The sequence below is a fragment of the Carassius carassius genome, chromosome 43 (genome assembly GCF_963082965.1).
Source record: "Carassius carassius chromosome 43, fCarCar2.1, whole genome shotgun sequence".
Taxonomy (NCBI): domain Eukaryota; kingdom Metazoa; phylum Chordata; class Actinopteri; order Cypriniformes; family Cyprinidae; genus Carassius; species Carassius carassius.
Window position 1 is genome coordinate 16,862,546 of NC_081797.1, and position 23,688 is coordinate 16,886,233.

Here is a 23,688-nt window from a genome sequence, read left to right on the forward strand (position 1 = left end):
GGGGTCTCAGAGACAGACTCTTAATGCCGGCACCTGAGCTGTTGGGCAGAATAACCGGATGCTCTGTGCAAGTTTGTGCTTCTCCGTTATACAGGATGTGCAGTCCACCGGGAAAGGTCTTCCAGTTTTAGGGCCACGATTGGGTCACGCAGCAGAGTGGGCCCACAGGGACACCTAGTGGAGGACAGAGTACCTGTTTATATTGATTTGTGTGTGTGTGTGTGTGTGTGTTGGGTGTTTTTCTGATTTAGAATCTCATCTTTATTTATAGTGTATTATCGTTTTGTTGTAGTATATATTTGTTTTGTGTCTCTTTGTTTTAGTGCATTTTGATTTGTGCCTTTTGTTTGAGTGTATATTTGTTTTGTGCTTTTTTGTGTTAGTGCATTTCTTTTTTAGTTGTAGTGATGTTTTTTTTATTCCATTTAGATTTTTTTTACATTTTTGTATAATGTAGAATTGCTGTATGATTGCCAATGTGTTTTGAATAGTTTACAGGTTGTTTCTGTTTGGGTGGAGGTTGTTTACTGGCCCAAACAAATTCTCACATTATGTGTGTGTGTATATATATATATATATTCCAAAACATGATTTAATTTTACAGTGTTCATGAAACATGCAGATGGTTGCTCTGAGCACAACAAATATCAGATGAAGCGAGCCATACAGTTTTTATCCACCTTTAACTTTAATATTTGGTGTGTCCACCTTTCACAGCATTTACAGCAGCACATCTCTCTGTCATAGTGTCAATATATTTCCTGAGAACTTCAATAGTAATGTTATTTCATGCATTCTGCAACTCAAGCCAAAGGATTTCCTTTGAATGTACAATAGATCTGCCCAGTTTATTTTCCAACTAACCACCAAATTTGCTCAATGGGCTTAAGGTCAAGGCTTTGAGGGGGCCTGTCAAATCATTTTCAGTGTTTCAGAAGATTCCTTCCATTGCAGGTAGTTCCAGGAATAGTTTGTTTTATGGGAATTGTAATGGCCAATTCAACAAAAACAACTGAAACCTCTTAAAAATGCCAAGGGTTCTAATAATTTTGGCCACCACTGTATAATTTTGTATCTGGCCTGTGTTGTATCTCAATTTGGTTTTCCTCATTGTTCCACGTTATCTCTAATATTTCTCATTAAATAAAAGATAATAAGCCCAGTCGGTGTCTGTTTTTATACAAAGTTCTGGCATGAAACTCTAGATGGCGCAGTCCAATAGATCTAACTCAATATGTCGTAATGACATCATTATTATCACGTCACAGCTGATTGGTTCTCTCCTGTATCAGTAGCCAATGAGCTCGCTACTCAACATTCAAATATTATTTATATATTTAGTCATATATTATAGTGTTTGCTGTAGCAGAAGCAGTGCACTGCAGAGACCCTCCTCCCTCCCCAGCTCCACCTGTATAGATCTGCTACTGGGTGATTATTTATGCTATGGGGATTATTCATATATGTTATATTTGCAGCAGTAGTGTTTCTTACATGCTCACAGCAGCATGTTGTGGATGTATTGGTGTCCCAAATACACTAAAATTGCCATGTACATAAAAATGCAAATCCCTCCGAGAGTTGTCATGACAGAAATGTATAAATGAGCAAAGCGGCCAAGTCACCCTTATTCTTATAGCACTTTGTACAGTATCATTTGTTTAAAAGAATAATTTGCTTTACAGTACTGAACAGATAATCTTTAATGCCAACTTCATCAAATAGAAGTAATATCATAAATGTATAGTACTTTGCCTATTTTTGCATATATAATACTTGCATGGTGCTGACATAAAGCGCCGTTGCAATTCGGTAGTCCTGAGTTTGAGTCTCAGATCGCAGACCTTTCCCGATCCTGATATTTCTCTCCCACTTAGCTTCCTGTCTATATATAGTGTCCTATCACAATAAGGGCAAAAAAAAAAGTATCTTAGTGCTTATATTGGATATTCTTGTTTGCTTCACGCTTGAGCTAGACTGAATGCATACTTCCACACTCTCTCTCCAGCTATAGGCGACAACTCTCACTCTGAACCCACTTTCATATACAGGCCTTTTCTTTGACTTGCTTCACTGCACTGTCAAGGTCATGAATAACAGCCTCCGCAATCTGCCAGCCCTGGATTTCACCAGCTTATTCCAACCTGTAGACCTCCACAGCAGGCGTATACACCGCTCTGCCGGCCTTGACAGACAAAGCCAGAGTCAGGCTGTCGGGATTGGATGACGTGTCTGTTTATGTAGGCCGCGTGTGGGTGGATACTTGAGATGGGCAATCACTGCAGAGATGTTCTGCGAATTCAGCCACTCAAGGCCGTTTTCCCCAACAACAGGTGCTTTGAAGCATTCAAGGCTGCGTTTTTGTTAATTCGTAGCATTTGAATGGAATACTAATGTAAAGTCTACACCATTCTTACCTCTTGAGCTTTTGTTGCATGTAAAAACATTTGTGTTACTCACAAGGTCACATTTTTGGCTCGTCATGCCTGTTTTTGGACCTGCATACACAATATAAACTGTGACCATCTCAATTTCTGCAGACCAGCTATCAGCGGTTATTTACTGTGTTTCTGAGCTCTACGGGCTCAGTGACGCTCCTGCTGAGCTCTGATAAGAGACTCCAGTGGCTCGCTGAGGAGAAGAGAAGGATGGAAAGGAGGGAGGCGTTGTGTGTAAACAGACTCTGCCGGGCCGCTTTGAACACCGGGGATGGAGCTGTATGAGTTTACAGCAGCTCGGTGCATGAGAGAGAGAGCGATACAGGAAGACAGACAGGGAAAGGAATGAGTGGAATAGAAGTTAGGTTTCTAATTGAACCAGTGTGATTCAGAATGATAAGCAAATATTACATTCTTGATTCTTTTGTTCTGGATCCTGTCAGATAAGGCAACATTTATACACTAGATATTCTTAGACTTTTTTTGTTAGTCTTTTTTCCCAGCCCATTGCTTAAAGCGATATTTTACCCCAAAATACTAATTCTGTCATTATTTACTCACCATCGTGTCACTCACCGTCATTAACCTGTATCAATTCCATTCTTTTCTCTCTCTTTTTTTTTTAAGAAATTGGTGCTTTTATTCAGCACTGATGCAGACATTTTAAAAAATAATCATTTCAAATAAAGGCTGTTCTTCTGAACTTGCTTTTCATTAAAGAATCACGGTTTCCACAAAAATATTACGCAGCCCAATTGTTTATAATAATAATAAATGTTTTTGAGCATCAAACAAGCATATTAGAATGATTTCTAAAGGATCATGTGACGCTGAAGACTGGAGCAATGTTGCTGAAAATGCAGGTTTGATCACAGAAATAAAATACATTTTAACACATATTCAAACAGAAAGCCTCTATTTTAAATTGTAATAATATTTCACAATATTACAGATTTGACCGTAGTTTTGATCAAATCAATGCAGCCTTGGTGAACAGAAGAGAGTATTTTCTAAAATATTCAATAATCTAACTAACCAATAATGCACTTTCTTCCGCTTAACACACAAGAAGATACTTTGAAATATGCTTCAAATGTTTTTTGTGTTCCTTTCATAGAGGGAAGAATGAGGTTTAAAATAACACGAGAATGAGTAATTTGACTTTTTTAAATGAATCCTTTAAATTCTTATGTGATGCTCTGTTTCTTCAGTCTCTGATGTTTTGTTCTCTCTGTATGAACTCAGTGCTCACTAATGGCCCAGTCTAGAAAAGCCCTTACACTGAGCTGTCATTATACAAATCATGGGGTTGAACACGGGCTGAATAATAGCGGGGTCAGAGGTTGCCCGCTTCCCTCCTACAGTGATCCTTTTTTAATCTGCATTTTGTTCCCTCCATTTTATGCAACCAGGGGTTCGTTTTGTCACTCTAAACCTCAAAAATTCAATTTCCATCCATGCACTCCATGTCTGCAGCCTCAGATAGAGTTTGATTGTAATCACGTACTCAGCTGAATGTATACACCGTTATCTGTATAGTTTAGATGGGTATCTGTATGTAAACGGCTGAGGAAGCACTGCAGCACAATGCAGCATTGATTCACACATGTTGGACCATGTGGCATAGAGTCAGTAAAACGAACCAGCAATCAGTGTAATGAACTCCTGCACAGTCATTCATTTTAAACCAATTCTAGTAAGTGTGACTGTGCTGGTAGCTTCCACTAACCTCACATGACTATTTAAAAGATGGGCAGATTAGACTATAAACCTGCAAAATAATTTCAGATACTGCAACAGGGTGACACACTACAGGGCTTCTGTTTCATATCATATAAATAATCAAGTAAAGCCTCTGAAAAAAAGAGAGTATAAGTGTGATGTATATACAATGACTTAGTGAATCTGGTTTTTGAACAAATTGGTTGAGTGAATGATATCACGACTAAAAAGGTTAACTTGTTTAATTCTTGAATGGATCAATGTTTTTAACAAATCTATTAAGTGAATCTATGATATAATATATACAGTTAACGTTTCAATCCTGAATAAATCTATATTTTTTTATTTTTAAATGAGTGTTTATTGAATCTCTCATAAATAGTCACTTATTAATTTATAATTTATATTCACTTGTTGTGTTCCTGAATGTGTTTTGAATGAATCTGATGAGTGATTGATTTGATGAGTGATCTCATAAATACAGTAACATTTTTGTTCCTGAATGAATTTTTTATTTTATTTTTATGAATCGAATCGATTAAATGATTTAACAACTCTCAGATAAAGACAATCTCTTGTTCAATTCCTGAATGAATCCATTGAGTGAAAGATTTAATGACTCACTCAAAAAATGAGAATGAATCAGTGTTTTGAATGAATCGGTCAATTGAATAATTCAACTATTCACTGTTAAAGACAATCACTTGTTTTCTTTCTGAATAAATGAGTGTTTGTAAATGAATTGGTTGAATGACTGATTCTGTGACATGCTCATAGACAGTCACCTGTTTTGTTTCCTGAATGTGTTTATTAACAATTAAGTTCAATCAGAGATTGGGATTAAATAAGAGGACCAAATGTTGTATAATAAATAATGAATTCAGTATTGTAAAATTCAGTATTACATGTATGTTCTGTTCACATCTACATGAATGGAAATGAAATCTCACAAACCAATTGCTCTAATGCATGACTTCATTAAGCCACAGTACATTGAGATTATGACATCTGATTTGATTTTTGCATGACTCTGACATGAGCGTGCATGTAGTCAGCATCAGTTGTCTTCAGACAGCATTGATAGTGAATGATGGGATATCTCCTGCCTTAATGGAGGTGCCCGCAAATGCATTTTCTAATAAAGATGTGTATCATTACAGCCACAGGCTTTGAGAGAGCTCTGATCTGAATCTGAGTTAGACTACACAGATTTACTGATCTAGAAACTGTCTAGATCCATTCTTCCTGAATTCTTTATGCAAGTGGGCTCACAAACTGTATGAGGCTGTGAAAGCTATCCTCGGTTCGAATAGATTGATATCTAGACACTGAAAATAACAGTTTTCTGTAAAAAGCACCTTTTAAACCCATTCTCCGATTGAAACCCTTTGCCTGTTGGGCATGAAAACCATTAACCATTTATTTTTATTTTTTTATCAGCAGTCAGGCATGCGTAAATGTCAGATTTGCTGTACGTCATTAAGTGCTGCATGTTTTGCGCTCTAGAAAGGTCACTGGAGCCTTGTGGGAAATGCAGACTGCAACAGTTGCTTTTAAACCCGAAGAAGTGCCGCCTGTTGGGAATTTGAGAGATTTGCATTGGATCGTGGGTAGTTAGTGCTCTGAATGTGTACAAATGTGTGTATTACAGTCCTATATATGTTAGTATTTAAATCAAAATGGCATGTTTTAGGTTTCCTCTGGTTATGTCAAGGTATTTTTCCGTTTCTAAATCTCATATTTTGTATTTCTGAGCTTATATGATTGAGTGGGACTCGCTTAAGGGGACTCGACGTGTCCTTCAACACAAGCTGCTGTCCTTGACACACACACACACACACACACACACACACACACACACACACACACACACACACACACACACACACACACACACACACACACACACACACATACACACATACACACACACACACACTCATTCAAGCTCATTCTCTTTGCTGACGAGGCATTACTGAGATCATGGCCAGCCCGTCCAGCCCAGTTGGGAATCGACTGATGGAACGTAGATGGATTTAAGCAGTGATAATAACATTTTAGAGTATTAGATATGAATTAGGATCAATCATTGAAGCTCATATGTGCTTGATCACATCTAATAAACATGATTTCACCAAACAAACAGGATCATCAGCGCTGCGATGTAACATTCTGGACCAGCTAAAATTAATTGTATATTAATGCACTGTATTTATTAATAAATATATACAAATGTACATGCAATATAATATATAATACAATATAATTATGTTATACAGTCTAATATATTATATATTTGAATAAAATTCCATTTATATATTGTTACGTTTAAATTTCTTATCCATTTTATATATTATAAGGAAAAAAAGATCAAATATATTTGTTTTTGGAATATAATATAATCATACTTGTAATATAGTCATATATATATTATATATTTTAATTAAAGTACATTCATATGTTTTACCTTTAATATATATTTTATATATAATAGCATCTTAATGCATAATTTATAGATTATAATTGCAAAATTAAGACATAATAAACTAAATTAGCTAAATAGTTATATTTCATATAATCAAAATATGTTATTTAAACATAATATAATATATAATATAAATAGCACATGTAAATATCATGTATATTTAAGAAATATTAACGTGTGTGTGTGTGTTTGTACATATTTTACAGTTTGGTATATTATATCCTCTTAATGCATTTTTTGCAATTTGTAAATTATATATATAAAAATTTTAGATGACAAACTAAATCACTTATATAATGTAGTTATATTTTTTATATTGTGACAAAAATAAAACAATAATACATGTTAGTGGACCATATAATATACATTATAATATAATTCATATATTATATCCATATCATCTTAATCCATAACATCTAAAGTACATATATTCACACATTGTAAATATATATAGATTTTTAAGAGGAAATGAAGGTAGTTGGAATAAAGGAAGATCTATGCTTCCTGTTGAAGGAAGAGGATGTGGATCTGACCGATGCATTAAAAATTCAACTGGCTTTCAGACAGTGCACACACACACAAAGAGAAAACACAGGAAAACACGCTGGTGTTTGGCTGTTTCAGACCCTCATCTGAATCGCCTGGCGGGGGTGTGATTCTTTATATTGAACATTAATATGAATGAGACACTTTGGAATAGATTGCTTTTCACGCTGTCTCATCTCTGTGTGCTCGCATAGACATCGATGGTACTTTTATTTATGCAGGCAAATTAATGTGTATATCTGTTGTAGGCTTGATGATATTGTATGTGCGTCAAGTTTTGTGAGGTGGAACAATGCAATTTCTACCTTTTCCTTACACAAAGCTATCATATGACTCCAGTAGAATATAATCAGATGGGATTTTTATGATACTTTTCTTTTAACCACTTCAGCTGTTATTTTGATTTTTTGAGAATTAGGCATATGCAATATTGGACCCACCGGTGGGTCCCCAGAGTTGATGTGGTTAAGAAACTCAAAAACAGCAGGTGTATAAAAAAATCCATCCTTTCATTTGTCTTCACACACTTATCCTTGTGTCATACACACACACACACACACCATCACCCGTACCTCCATTAACACATCCAGCCGTCTGTCACTAGAAGGCCGAGTGTGAGAGAGAAATATTGCTGGGCGTTTTAAGATACAAAAGGTCTTCCAGTTCACACTGAAAGAGAGTAAATGAACGGTGAATAAAAAAACGAATTCAGCTGATTCATTTGTAGAGTTTGCGTTATTTATAGGGCCCTGTGATTTCTGTGAGATGGAAAATGTGGACAGAATCATGCAATCCCGGTTTCATTTAAAAAACTATCATCAGATACACACTAATATACACAAAGGTCTTCACAACTACCCATCAAAATAAAAGTTCGGTTTAACTTGAAGAAATTATGACAGAAATTTCATATTGCCTTATATTACTTTACAGGATTTTAAATATGCAAATGCATATTCAACAGAATTAGGGTTACTCGTTTAGTTGTAGACGTTAGCCAATTAACGAAGGCTATTTCCATATGCAAATCTTAAAGATACAGAATTAAAAGCTGGTTTAAATCTGAGGAAAGTAGTCATGTAAAACTAAATTCGGATGAGAAACATTGACCACAGTTATTCAAATTCAAATAAAATAAACATTTTAAAATCTTAAAAGGTCTAGCATGACATTTTCTGGCTCGACCAATGGACATGAGTTTTTGGCGGGACTATTTGTATGTCAACCAGTGACATACAGGGAAACCTGTTTGGAAACAACAGTTATTTTCCAATTACCTTTGATATCACACTTGAGCTTAATTTATATTGTACAGTCGTGGCCAAAAGTTTTGAGAATTACATAAATATTGGAAATTGGAAAAGTTGCTGCTTAAGTTTTTATAATAGCAATTTGCATATACTCCAGAATGTTATGAAGAGTGATCAGATGAATTGCATAGTCCTTCTTTGCCATGAAAATTAACTTAATCCCAAAAAAACCTTTCCACTGCATTTCATTGCTGTCATTAAAGGACCTGCTGAGATCATTTCAGTAATCGTCTTGTTAACTCAGGTGAGAATGTTGACGAGCACAAGGCTGGAGATCATTATGTTAGGCTGATTGGGTTAGAAGGGCAGACTTGACATGTTAAAAGGAGGGTAATGCTTAAAATCATTGTTCTTCTATTGTTAACCATGGTGACCTGCAAAGAAACGCGTGCAGCCATCATTGCGTTGCATAAAAATGGCTTCACGGGCAAGGATATTGTGGCTACTAAGATTGCACCTAAATCAACAATTTATAGGATCATCAAGAACTTCAAGGAAAGAGGTTCAATTCTTGTAAAGAAGGCTTCAGGGCGTCCAAGAAAGTCCAGCAAGCGCCAGGATCGTCTCCTAAAGAGGATTCAGCTGCAGGATCAGAGTGCCACCAGTGCAACTAAGTGGATCGGGGACCAGAATGTTGAAATTTTGCACCCATGGCCTGGAAACTCCCCAGATCTTAATCCCATTGAGAACTTGTGGTCAATCCTCAAGAGGCGGGTGGACAAACAAAAACCCACTAATTCTGACAAACTCCAAGAAGTGATTATGAAAGAATGGGTTGCTATCAGTCAGGATTTGGCCCAGAAGTTGATTGAGAGCATGCCCAGTCGAATTGCAGAGGTCCTGAAAAAGAAGGGCCAACACTGCAAATACTGACTCTTTGCATAAATGTCATGTAATTGTCGATAAAAGCCTTTGAAACGTATGAAGTGCTTGTAATTATATTTCAGTACATCACAGAAACAACTGAAACAAAGATCTAAAAGCAGTTTAGCAGCAAACTTTATGAAAACTAATATTTATGTAATTCTCAAAACTTTTGGCCACGACTGTACTATGTAACATTCTCATTATACATGCTTTAAAGCTATTCAATTATTAAATTCAAATAATGTCATATATTTTAAAAACAGGAAAAAGTGAGCCAAAACGGGATGCGGGAAAGGACACGGATGAGGTGAAGGAGACGGAGAGAGCGTGTCGGTGAAGAAGTCTCAGGAGACGTCGCCTCGTTCTGAGGGTAATTGAGCTCTGTGTGGCGGCAGACTCAGTCCTGTCAGTCTTCTGAAGCCCTATTTGCTGTGTTTAGTAGGTTGTGTGCTGAATACTGATGCCGGGATAAAAAGACAGCGCAAAGCGTTCAGTTCACTGCAATCACCAGCCAATCTGTAGTCACAGGCCTCTCACCCTGTCTGTCAGTCTCTCTCCCCTCACATCTTCATCCCGGTCCGCCCCGGACTGATGGAAACATGTCAGATCTGGGCTGAGCCTGAGGTAGAGACAGTTCCGCAGCTCTGAATGTGAAATGAAGGCTTTCTGCACCACTGGATGCAGTCGTCGTCTCTTTCAGAGCACACAGCTGCAAGGACAGAGTGAATTATTCATTAGGAATTAAAGCACTCGTTATAATATTTACTTTATTAGATCTTGCTTATGATGTTTCATATTTTAAGTCTTTAAGGAAAGTCTGAGGTCTAAAATGCACCCAAATACTTTTCTCAGACTTCCACAAACGAATGTGTAATTATTTTTATTAATTAAAAAAAATAAATAAGGCACATTGTCTATGAATAGAATAAGGCTTATCTTTGGGTTATTTTTGTTGCATTTGGACTATTAATGTTTTCTTCGCCTGAGTGGCAGCAGATTTCACGCGGTCGAGTGTTTGTGCGGTTGAGGGATTCTCCACAGCACTCCTGATGGGCTTTGGTCTGCCATGTTGCCATAGCAATGCAAGTTAGAGGGACCAATCATTTTGATGAATTCTTATTTGTTTTAATGGAAGTCATTTAAAAATATGAAAAATCTGAACAATAGCAGTTATTGCCTCGAGAATTATATTTTTCTTTCACCAAAACAAAGTCGTTTTGATTCTAAACTAATTATATATTGTTATTGCACTCAGCGTGGCTGTTTGCTGCAGTATTGCTTTTTGTCTCATGAGAGTGATGTGTCTCTTGCGCTGATAAACACACTCATTTGGACGCGATTGACACACACACACACACACACACACACACACACAGCCTTAAGGTAAAACCCTTAATTGTATTTATTTAATGTCAGCATTTATTGAATTTTACATTCAATATTTTTTTTATTCAATATTAATTGAAGTTTAAAATGTACAATTTAAAATTTTAATTAAAAAAAAAATGTATACTGGTTTTACAAAATATATTGATCAGCAAAAGTATTTTATGTTGATAATAATAATAATAATAATAATAATAATAATAATAATAAATAATTATCTTCAAAAAAATAAAAATAAAATAAAATTATATATATATATATATATAGAATAATTTTAATATATATATATATATATATATATATATATATATAAATTATATAAAATAAATCATATATAAAAATACATAAAATGTCAATAATATCAATAATAAAACAGTTAAAATAAATGTTTTCTAAAATATGAAAACACAACCACCTTGCATCCCAGCAATGAATTACATTTCAAAATATATTCAAATAGAAAACAGTTAAAGATAATATATAATACTATAAAATACAGTGGCTATAATAATGATATAATTTAAAAAAAATTATATTTATCATTTATTTATTATTTTATTTACCAAGATTTTTACCCCCTTGCCAACTTTTAGAGTCTTTAAAACCTCTATATGTAAATGACCTACGTTATGACTGGCTAACCATACAGTGTGTTCATTTCCTCTTGGTTCTGACATAATATCCTGATCAACCGGCTTTTGCGGCCTACAGTAGTTACAGAAAACCCTTATTTCCATTATGTCCTAATGATTGTCTAATGATTCATGGCGCTGCTTAATGAATATTAATACGCAGTAACCTTTGGCGTGGGGAGAGGAACACATTGTATTTGGAGGAGTACAGGTGTCATGCTGAGCTGACAGCCACTCACAGAATAAGAAACAAGCTCCTCACAGCATGAGCACAAACCATTAGCACTCCCTGCTCTTCATCTGCAGTATCGATCTATCACAGTCTTTCAGGAAACAGGATGGTGCTCTTTTAGCACAAAACAGCTAGAAAGCAAATTGAATGTGCAGAAACTAATTTGATGTTTTGCTAGTAAATACAAGTGGTGTTTGACTTTATACTGACACTTGTATCTGCATAAATGCTTTCTGTTTAGCAACTATAAAGTTGCCAGGCAGGATCTGTGTTGTGGAAACAAGGTCAGGTTGCAAACACAGTCAGAGCTGTCCCTTCATTCAGTTGTTTAATATTCCTGTCCAGCCTCATGCAGAACTCAGAGGAACCAACAAATGAACCTGCGAGTGCACAGGTAACCTGTATACCAACCATATTGTAGAAATGGCCTGATATATAGTTATTAAACATGCTGTTTGTTTGTCTCTCAGATGGAAAGGGGTTCGTATGATTTGCCGTCACATGAAGCTCTCTCAAAAATCCTGCTGGAGTATCTTCAACTCCTCAAAAAGCCTCAAACTCAAACCAGGACAGAATCTGTACCTCTTAAAAAGTCAAAGTCTCAGCTCAACCGAACGTTTGATGTTCAATCACCGCTCAAAAGGTAACAGTTTTCGGCTTTGGTTTGAACCTATAATTACTTTATTTTTTGCTGAAAATCCTTCCTTTTTTTCAGTCCACCAATGCCTGATTTCGAAGATGACCCTCATGCAGGTGAAGTCACCGAACATCAAACTAAAGTAAGAGGCAAAACTGAAGATTTCTGTTTTGTGTGTGGAAGCCTCCCAGAAGTTCTGTGTTTCCTCAAAAAGACTTTCATTCTTTCATTCACTTTCCATCTTAAAGGAATAGTTCACCTGAGAATGAAAATTGACTGAAAATGTACTCATCCTCAGGCCATCTAAGATGTAGATGAGTTTGTTTCTTCATCAGAACAGATTTGGAGACATGTAGCATTACTTCACTCGCTCATCAGTGGATCCTCTGCAGTGAATGGGTGCCGTCAGAATGAGAGTCCAAACAGCCAAAAATCCATAATCTAAAATAACACTCCTGCAGTGAAAAAGTCCATCAAATCAAAATCTGCCAACATATTTGTTTATCACAGTTTTGGACAGGTGTCACTTGTAAACAGTGCTGTGCAGATTTCTCTCCTGAATCAGAAGAGATTAATTTTTTCATTGCAGAAACCAATATTATGATAGAGGACTTGTTTTTTGGCCTGAAGCAATGGTTTAAAGTTAAAAGCGTCTTTATAATTGATTTGTTGGTTAAAGACATGCAGATTTTGGTTTCACAAGACATTAACTGGTGGACTGGAGTGGTATGGGTTACTTGTGGATTATCAGCTGTTCTGAAGGCACCCATTCACTGCAGAGGATCCACTGGTGAACAAGTGATGCAATGATAAATTTCTCCAAATCTGAATAAACAAACTCATCTACATCTTAGTAGGCCTGATAATGAGTAAATTTTCAGTAAATGTTCATTTTTTATATAAACCATTCCTTTAAGATGGAAAGTAAATGAAGTGTTCGCGTTATTTCGCTTCAGCAGTTATGAGAGATAAAAATGTCTTTGTACTCGTTTCAATTAGAGAATAAAAATAACCTCTCAACTGATTCTCACAGCCATTCGTCAAAGTGGACGTCTATTGTTGCATCTCCTGTAGTTTGTTATTATCTTTCCATCTCTTTCATTGCTTTTTTGGTTGCAAAACAGTGGGCCACAAGTGTAACAAATTACATATTAATTAGTGCAAGGTGCATAAGCAAGCTAAGCAAAAAGAGTATGCACAGCTAGAAAAATGTACTGTGCTGATAATGATATTAACAACGTATCGCAGCGTACACATAAAACAAAGTATACTTTATTTTGTTGCTATCCTTTATGAATATTCACACCACAGAAATGAAAATAAAATCCCTGAGGACCATCTCAAGGTGACCTTTATATGTCTGCAGTGTTCATTCTACTGTATGAAGGTCTGTTGAAATGGAAAGACTGTTGGCTTTTCTTTTCTCATCATGACTGAATCATTGTGAATCATCCCGCAGAGAAACAAAGAGAGAGAGGCCGGCCCATATGTGCTTTTATAATGTGATTGTTTGGAGCAACTGTACAGACTACGGATGGTCTGCGGGGACCAATCTCTCTCTCCATTCACTCTTTCATTGGGTTGAGATGAATCCCTCCGTCTCGTCCCCTCTGTGGGCCCCATCTCATCACCGATCATCATTCTCACCTTGCATGTGTACCCTTTCAATTAAGCGCTCAATTTCTTTTGGACGACCCCAGGGAGCCACAAGCACACTGGCCCAGATTGGAATCGCCTAATCGGTCTCTCTCCCGCCCCTCCCGTTTCTGCGCACCTGACCCCCCATGTGACTATCCGACGGACCCCCATCCTGCACACAGTGACCCTGAGCGAAAAGCAGACACCTTGTGGCATGTTACTTGACGTGCGACATACGACAAACACAATGGCACAAAAGGAGGCCTGGAAGTGTTCTCCATCCCACAATGCCCCTGGTCTGCTGTCTGTTTAGTATTATGCTAATGTCTCAATGCTATTGTTCAGTGCTATGGAATCAACTATTCAAAATTAAGACATGTTGACAAATTTAGACGTGTCAACGTGACCCATTCAGCCTAATTGTGTGAATACCCTTGTGAAAAAGAAGTACACTTACTGTAAGCATACTTTTAAAAAGAGCACTTATTATAGGAAGAATATACTTCGAGAATACTTAAGTGGGAACTGAAAGTAATGTTTTCAGACACTTAATTGCACGACATGTACTAGAGTTTACATTTATATTAAATGCAAATAGTTAAACTTAAAAGTGCTTTTTAACATACTAAGGTAGGACTTGAGTACATATTTACTTTATTGTCTTAAAGTGTACTGCTGAATGTACTGACAAACATTTATGGTAAACAATATTATACTTTCATGTCATTTCTATTTAAATGTGTATGTCAGGATTTAATAACACTTAAAATTATAATTTAAAATAATATTTACCATTATAATGTGTGCTTTAGTATACTAGTAAACAAATCAAAATAACTTTACTTTTTCAAAGCACAATAAAAGATAATAAAAAAATAAGTAAAGCTTTTACTTTGACATTTACAGAGTGTACTTAAGTGTGTTAGGAAGCATACTTAAGTGTGTCGTGAAAGTGTGTCTCTTAAACGTACACTTGGCTTTCTATGTGCAAGTACAGTTTTAAAAAATATACTTTTTTACACTACAAGTCCACATTCAGTACAATAACTTATTTTTCACAAGGGTACATGATCGTGACGGTATAATTTTAGCTCTGTCTAGCTTTATTTTAGATGAAAATGTCTGCTTGCACGTTTTGATCAATGTCTTCAGAAAAGGGATTCTGGAAGAAAATACCTTTCACTCGGTGGATTTCATCGTAATCCCTGGATATATCCTCTGTGTACCCAGTTTCAGTATCTTCCAGACTAGAGCCCGAGGATTGACTGCTCCGATTGCATGACAGCGGCTGGTTCAACCCAGACACGCTTTAAAAGTAACAGTTTATTTGTCTTGGATTAAAAAAATGGTTAAATGGTTTAAGCAAAGCATTCAAATGAATGTTAATTATACAGTCGAGTTCAGGCAAATGTCTCCTACACACAGTCAGAGTGATGTTAAACCTGTTTTGGCGCGGTGAAGCCCCAGTATCGAGTCCCGACTGAACACGTGACTTTGATTCCACCTTGTGGCGGCAAACTACAACTGTCAGTCTCTGCAGACCTTAACCATAACTATAATACCAAACCTGATCAAGGTCTATTAATGGTCAAACGAATACAGGATGGATCATTAAACTTGTTCATGCCAATATGACCCTTAAATATGATGATCTCCTTGTGTTCCTACACCTTTACCAAGATATAAAGGCAGCTTTACTTTATGTAAACATTACATGTACAAATCCATTTATACTCCCTCTGCTGGAGAGAGACACAAGTGCTAGGGGTCTTCTTAAATAAATAAATATGCAAAAACCAGCCTAAAATGGTTGGCTGGTTTTACCTGGTCTCCCATCTAAGTCATAGTTGGTTTATCTTATTGGTTTAGTGCGGTTTTGACCACTTCTTAAGCTGGAAGACCAACGTAAACCATCATATCCTTGTGCGAGAAAGATATTACATTTACAACACAGAATTAAATAAAGGTTTCCAAAATGAAATAACAGGCTTTAAATTGACGTTGTCCTTTTTAATAATATATTAAGGAAATATGTCCTTTTTATTACATATATATATATATATATATATATATATATATATATATATATATATATATATATATATATATATATTGTTTTTAAATGATTATTCGTATTATTCTTATTATAATTATACAATTATGAAAAATATAACAAAAACATTTTAGACCTATATATATATATATATATATATATATATATATAATTACATACCCTTTGCACCACTTTATTAATGAATCTGGCGTGTATAGCCTAAATGTTTTTCAAACATTGTCAGGATGAATTAATAATTGATTATGATTACAAAATCTATTGTTTTAATCTTAATGTTAACATAAACACAATGATATTCTTTGATCCATCTTGGAGTACAAAAAAACAAAACAAAAAAACTAACAAACTGTGGTATATACCAAAGTACAGTACCATGCTATCTCCATCTGATACCATCATATATCCTAGGGCTAGGTTTGTATATAGTCCACTTATAGGAAACTACTAAATGGAAAGTTATTGAAATCCATATTTGCAGGTCATATTGTATAAAAAAAATCCATCTTTATTTGTCCTGCAGGAGCTGGAAAACTACCGTGTGGCGATGCATAAGATGGCGGATGACATCCTGGCGCTTCGCTCTCAGGTGAGCACGCTGGAGTCTGAGAAGAGTCAGCTGCGGCGGGACCTGTCTCGACATCAGGACCTGCTGGACGACACCGACACTGACGTCATGACCACGAGCGAGATGGCTGACCGGATCGGTATAATTCCTCCCACTATAATCTCATTTAAGCATATAAAGATTAGTCGAGGCTTTGTTCTTACGAGTATACACCTCATCAGTGAACCTGATTACAGGTAATGCTGCCATTTCTTCAGCCCTTTTACCACAACCAATATTAACTACACCTAGCTGGAAACCAGTCCATATTTATTTATGTATTTTTTTTTGCATAATCATCCCAAATTAATATCATAATATTAGCACTCAGATTTTTTAATTTTCTAAATTTGTCCCTATAATGCTAGCAAGTTCCTAGCACAAACTTAAAAAACCTACTCTGAATGTTTTTAATAATAGTTGGTTTAGTAAACACTGCTAAGGTTTGGAGTATTATTATATTCATGTATCACAAACTAACAAAAAACAACCACTCAAGTGGTACTCAACGGTAAGTATTAGCAATAGTTAGCTTGTGTAAGATATAGTTATAGTAAGTGATTAATGACAACATTTTCATTTTCCGGGGGAGTGCCCCTTTATTGATTTTTAGTGTGCGTTGGGTTTTTTTTTTTTTTATGTCTGCAGAATCCATGTATAAATTACGAGCTGAAGGTTTTGACTCTACTAAAGCATAAAAAACACCTTAATATGTTTGCAGATATTTAAGAAACATGCTGAGTTAACATACTTGTTTATCTAAAAAACAAATGCTACAGTCAGTTATTCTGCTTTGAAAATGAGCGCTCCAGGCCGGAATGTCAGTCTTTGTTTTTGTTTGTGAAACCCGTCCACTGCCAGTTTACCCAATTGTATTGCAGCACCCTCGCCAGTTGGTGGAAAAAACTGCGTATTTCATTACATTAATCATCATGTGCGCTTGTTCCTGTTGGTGTCAATCTGGCAACCTGCGTGTGCAAGGCCCAGGTGAAAAACCCTCTCCAATATTTTGAGTTTGGACTGCAATACCTAGTTCAGCCACTCGGTCAATCCTACATACAGCACCTTTCACTGTAAATATTAGCAATAGTTAGCTTACTTAGCAAACTCTGCAAGGCGAGATTTTAGTTATCATTCATGTAGATAGCATAAGCTAATTACACTCTATAGATTAATACTTAATGGTAAGTATTGGCAAAACTATTCCCTGCTGAAAAAAAAAATGCTAAAACCACCCAGCCTAGTCTAAACTGGTCATAGCTGGTCAGCAGGCTGGTTTTAGAGGGGTTTTGGCCACTTCCTTAGCTGGTCAGGCTGGGATACCAGCTGGAACAACTAGAAAAAAACCAGTTACTACCAGCTTAAACCAGCTAAGACTAGCCAACCAGGCTTTAGCAAAAGTTTACTTAGCAAATTCAGCTAACTTGTTCTTCTGATGGGATTTTTGCACATGATGAAATTTGTGCCAAAGATTAAGCTACTACATAAACGTACAAATAAGCAGTGGTTAGTTCGCCTTACCACTGTTTCTCTTACTGATATTATGATGTGCATTTGTGCATTCAGAAGAATTAAAGGCCATCAGGCAAAAGTTTTGCTCACTTTGGAAAGTATCCCATTTCAGATGTTAATAGCTGTGAGCGTGATTTGCTCAGGTGTCATGTCCTCACTGAGCTGTGCTGAGGATTGATAAGACTTCTCATTTAGCTGAGGGAATCTGATAAGAACTTACTGCCTTATCTGCTGAAGGACAGTTTGTGTCCCTCACACGCTCAAACACGAACACAAAGCTCCGCTTAAAGGACACGTCAAAGACCTTTGAGGCCTTCAAAGCAAATGCAGACCTTAATTTTCTCTCTATGGCGAATGCACTGCTTGGCTTTCAGGGGTTTAGATAATGTTGGGAATGTTTTCTCCTAAAATAGCTCCACAGTGTCATGGTCACACTATTGGTTGGTGTTTTTGCAGTCTTCAGAAAGCTTTTAAAAACAGATTTTGACTGCAACCTAAGATCAGAATTTGTCCTTCATCTTTTGTATGAACTTTTGTGTCAGTATATTTCAATGGTAAAATTTTAATATTATAAGATAATAATGAATATAAATGTATTAATGTTAACAATGAAATGATGAGATTCATTTAAAATGTCTTTTATTTGATATAATAAATATAATAAAATATTAATGAATATAACATTTATAATGAAAATGAATGTTAATAACACATGACCATAATAAATGACTTAATATAGATTAAAATATATTATATATGTATTAAGCTAAATAAACCCAGACATTTTTTTTTAACCAGCAAACAATAAAAACAAGTATATATATCGTAAATATATTTTCATTGTTTGCTAGTTCATAGCACTCATTAGTTTTCTATGGCACTTTTTTGCAGCCTCTCTGAAGTTCAAGCTGTCCAGTGAAAGCAGCAAAGCAGCCGCCCAGAAGGACAGACTCCAACAGCTCCAAAATGAGCTCATCAGGGTGGGTAAATCAAGACCGCTTCCCTCAGATCATTAAAAGTTTTTAATAAAAGCAGCAGCAGTGCTCACAGACTGTGTGCTTCCTTTTCGAAGCTCAAGGGGTCCATTGACTGGCATACATTTGTGATGTTTGCTGGCAGTAAGGAAATGCTGTATCAAATGCATTAATGATTTCCTCCCAAGATCATTGATTGGATCAGATCATTGAATCTGTCTCCAGACCACATGGCATATTGCTTGTTGCATTTGATACAAAGCTGAAAAATACAGAAGGCAAGCATGAGTCTCAATAGACCCCTGGCAGTTGAGTTAACCCACTGCATGAACTCATTAGGGCTGTGTGCAGAGTTTGATCTCTTTACTTAAATTATTGCAGAAGAACGATATTGAGAAAGAGTTTGTCCAGCTGCAAAGAGCTCATCAACAGCAGCAGGCTGTGCTAAAGAAATATCAGGCCCGGAGTGGTAAAATATCAGCCCTGGAGGATACAGTTCGCCAACAGGAAAAGGTATTTAGCTGTTCTGTATAACATGTTGTTGTTATTATTAAACAATCAAGCAATGAATACACTTCTCTTTGTTTAAGTGTCTCAATTAGAAGAACCAAATTCATGAGTTTGAAAAAAAAATTATATAAACGTAAAATATTTATTAATATTTTGAATTCACTTTTTTATATTCAGTTTTAATTTTAGTTTTGGTGATTTTATGTGCTTTTCAGTTTTTAATATTTCTGTATTTCAGTATTTAGTAATTTTAGAACTTAGTCAGAACTTTAGTTAGTTGCCAAGGAAACATTTTGTAGAATTTGTTTCAATCTAATATTTTATTTTAATATTTATATTTTATAAAATCTTATTTTAGTTTAGAACACTGCATTCCAAAACCTTTATGATGTTCTACCAAAAAAGTAAAAATAAAAGATATATGCTTTATGAAATATAAAGAAGATATTTTGAAGCATGTCTCAGCTGCTTTTCTTCATATAATGAAAGTCAATGGGGTCCAAAACATTCAAACTCTTAAAAAAAAACATACAGGTAGCATGAAATTAATCCATGCAATTTAAGTGGTTTAATCCATGTCCGCTATATGACAGCTTTCAGTTAAAAATAAATAAAACATTTCAAAAAAAATGTTTTCTTTTTCACTAAATATATTTACTACTGCTTTGCTCACTTATGTAGTGCATGAAAAAAAAATCTTGCATGTGCTTGATAACTAAAGGAATGGTTGTTTGAACTAATCCTTTACATATCTACCCATAATCTAATATATAATGTGTTGTATTTGTTTTAATTTACTGAGCAGGTCATTGAGAAGATGGAGAAAACATTGGATGCAAAACTAAAGGAAAGAAATAAAGAGAATTCAGAAAAGAAGAAATTTGCCGTGAAACATAAAGGTGTCGGTCTACTTTTGGTGAAACCATAGGAACTCAATTTCATTAATTATGCATAAAATGCTTTAATTAGTCAGAGTTCTGACTTAGTGGTTGTGGTGCTCATCCTGGAAATCTGGGTTTGATTCTGGCCTGCAACATGCCCTAATTACATTTCTACTCTCTCTTTCCATAATTTCTTGTCCTCTTTCTACTATATTTATCTATACAAATTGTCAAAAGCACAAAAATTTACTGACAGGTAAACGTGCAGTGTTTGTATATAGATGCAGAGGAGCTCAAGAGGAGAGAGATCGAGTCTGTGCTGGCGGCAGAAAATGCTCGACTCAGAGAAGAGCTGCACAGAATGCGTAATCTCCCACCAGCTGTTATCCTTCAGCAGCCTGTGCAGGTAAACCTGAGACCACCACTAATTACACCTCAAATATGCTGCATGATCAACACTCTTTATTTCTGATGTCAGACCCATCAGCCTTTCTCAGACAGTGAGAAGCTGGAGTTATCGACACAGCTGGCGAGAGCCGAGGGTCGAATCCAGACACTGGAACAACAGGTTTGATCTTTAATGCTCTCAGAAGACATTCATTATGGGTCAGGGCTGTGGTGCATGGAGCTCATGTCGGTGATCAACGTTCAAGTCTGACCAGTGATTTTTCCCATTTGTACTTTCTTTTCCCAATAATTCCCATACATCACTTAATTCTTGTAAAAAATGACACTAGATCCTTTTTAAAACTAAGTTCTCATAGTGTTCTACAGTAGTGTAGCTCCACAGGATGTATGTATAAGACACTCCAATCAACACAATGAATTATAATAAATCATGTTTTTGTGTACATCTAATGCAGCTGAAAGAAAACTCCAGACAGTGGGGGAAAGAGAAACAAGAGATGTTGACCAGACTCAGTGAATATGAACATGGGTTCACTCGAACATCAACCATGATGATTCATGATCTACCCGTGGTGAGTAGGACTGCTGTGTGCATATAAAAGTTTAATTATTATTATTATTATTGATTGTTTGACCAAGGAATATACATGGCACAAGCTGATTGGTCTGATTGTCTGATTCTGCGTCCAATGATCATCCTTTCTTAACATATAATTATCATGTTGTTCACTGTAAGATCGTCCTGTAACACTATCAGTGTTCCTCTGAAACCCTCCACCTCCCCAGCACCACCTGTCTAGATCTGCTACTGCATTTATTTATGCCTATTCACAGCAGTAAATCTTACTTGCTCACAGCAACATGTCTATGTATCTACCAGAAGTAGCAAAGTCTTTACTTTTGTCTATTCTATTCCATTCTTGAAAAATTGCTTCTGTTGTTCTCATTTGTAAGTCGCTTTGGATAAAAGCGTCTGCTAAATTATTACATTTTAAATGTATCTATACAGTACATGCACGTGTAGCAGATCTAGTCAGCCAAGACCGAATAAATAAACATTATCACATCCATTAACATGCTACAACTGTTCCAAGAGTTGTCATGATTGAAATATACAATGTTAATGGTATCATCTATTCAAGAAGTCATTCTTTTTTTATTTTCTAACAGAAAAGTGTGACTGATTCTGTATTGGGACATACTCGACACAGGCAACTGGAACCTCTTAAGTGACCACATCCCATCAGTGTTAGTAAATTACATTAATAGTAATGACATTTTTATTTTATTTTATTAATTCATTACATTGCAGAAAATCTTGGAATTTTTTGAATAGTAAGTCATTTTTATATTATATAGCTATATTACAGTGGGGTGAAAAATCAATTTACCTGTATATTTGAATCGTGATTCGCATCAATTCACAAATAAAAAAACAACAACAACTATTTTCTAGTTATTATAAAAACTAATAATAATTAATTAATATTAAATAATAATAACATGTTGTTGGAAACTAAAAATGCTAAACCCCTCTGCAAGAGTTGTGTAGTCAGAAAAGCACAGAAACGTACAACGTGTTGACTTTTACATTAGAGTTGGCCTACAGAAAATTTCACTTACCACATAAACAGAGTAAAGAATGATGACTGATGATAAGCAGATCCTGAGCATAATCTCGTAAAACTTGTGGTAAACACCGTCGTTCTGTATTATGCACATAATATCGCACACACATTTTTACAAAATGTAAAAAGATTTTGATGAATAGAAAGATACAAAGAACAGCATTTATCTGCGAAAATGTTTTTGTAAGATTATACAATATACCATTCAAAAGCTTGGAGTTTATATTATTTATTTATTCGAGAAATTATAGAAATTAATAATTTTATTGAGCAAGGATGCTTTAAATTGATCAAGACATTTATAATGTTATGATGATAAAGACATTTATAATGTTATAAAAGAATTATATTTCAGATAAATGCTGGTCTTCTGAACTTTTCATTTCCATTCCTCTCAGCTGTTTTCAACATAATAATAATAAATGTTTATTTATTTATTTATTTTTTAGTCGCAAATAAGAATATTAGAATGATTTCTGAAGGATCACGTGACTGGAGTAATGACTCAGCTTTGAAATCACAAAAAAATCTGCTTCTAAACCACAGGAATAAATTACATTTTACGATAAATTACGATAAATGATTACTTGAGTCTGGACTACCCTAGTCTCGTGTATGGCAGCTTTCATTGGCCAAGTCCCGCCCATGAGGCCGTTTGACCGACATGTCAAACAACCAATCACAGTTTGTTTCGTTCATCAACACGTTTCGATACATGGAAATGTCACCACAAAAACAGACCAGTGTGTAAAACTCTCTATATTTCAATACTTTTGAAAATCCAGTGTTAAGCTGATCCTGATAAGCGCTCGTCATCTCAGTTGTAAACATGATGGCTTTCTTCTTTTGTGAGGGGTTTTGGCACGTCATCTTTGTTTCCATTTGGAACGCTAAAAAATGCGACACGCATCTCGTGGAAAACCTGTAGAATTCAACCAATCCGATGACGACTTCGACACTCCTGAAGTGTTTCCACTTTTGTATCCCATATGCATCAGACGTGTAGCCAACGGTCTGTGGGCGTGACGTCTGAGGCTGAGACTAGGACTACCCATACTATAGACTGGTGTGTTTTTGAATCAAAATACTGGTGTGTTTGATGTCCAATGTGCACAAAAAAGTAAATGAAAAATTGGTTAAAAATTGGAAAAAGGTGAATCGATTTTTAATCAAATCATGACCCCAAAAATCGATATGAATCGAA

The 23,688-nt window shown here is 35.6% G+C and overlaps 1 protein-coding gene across 1 annotated transcript; it reads left to right on the forward strand.

Annotated features, from left to right (window-relative positions):
* The first annotated feature begins 30 nt into the window (after positions 1-30).
* Positions 31-22,131, forward strand: ccdc33 (coiled-coil domain containing 33). The gene is made up of 12 exons (XM_059536105.1): positions 31-189; positions 11,964-12,012; positions 12,089-12,261; positions 12,334-12,397; positions 16,488-16,671; positions 18,975-19,063; positions 19,439-19,570; positions 20,373-20,466; positions 20,730-20,854; positions 20,927-21,016; positions 21,312-21,428; positions 22,027-22,131. The coding sequence occupies exons 2-12, from the start codon at positions 11,968-11,970 to the stop codon at positions 22,087-22,089; spliced, it is 1,176 nt and encodes a 391-aa protein (XP_059392088.1). The 5' UTR covers positions 31-189; positions 11,964-11,967; the 3' UTR covers positions 22,090-22,131.
* The last annotated feature ends 1,557 nt before the right edge of the window (positions 22,132-23,688 follow it).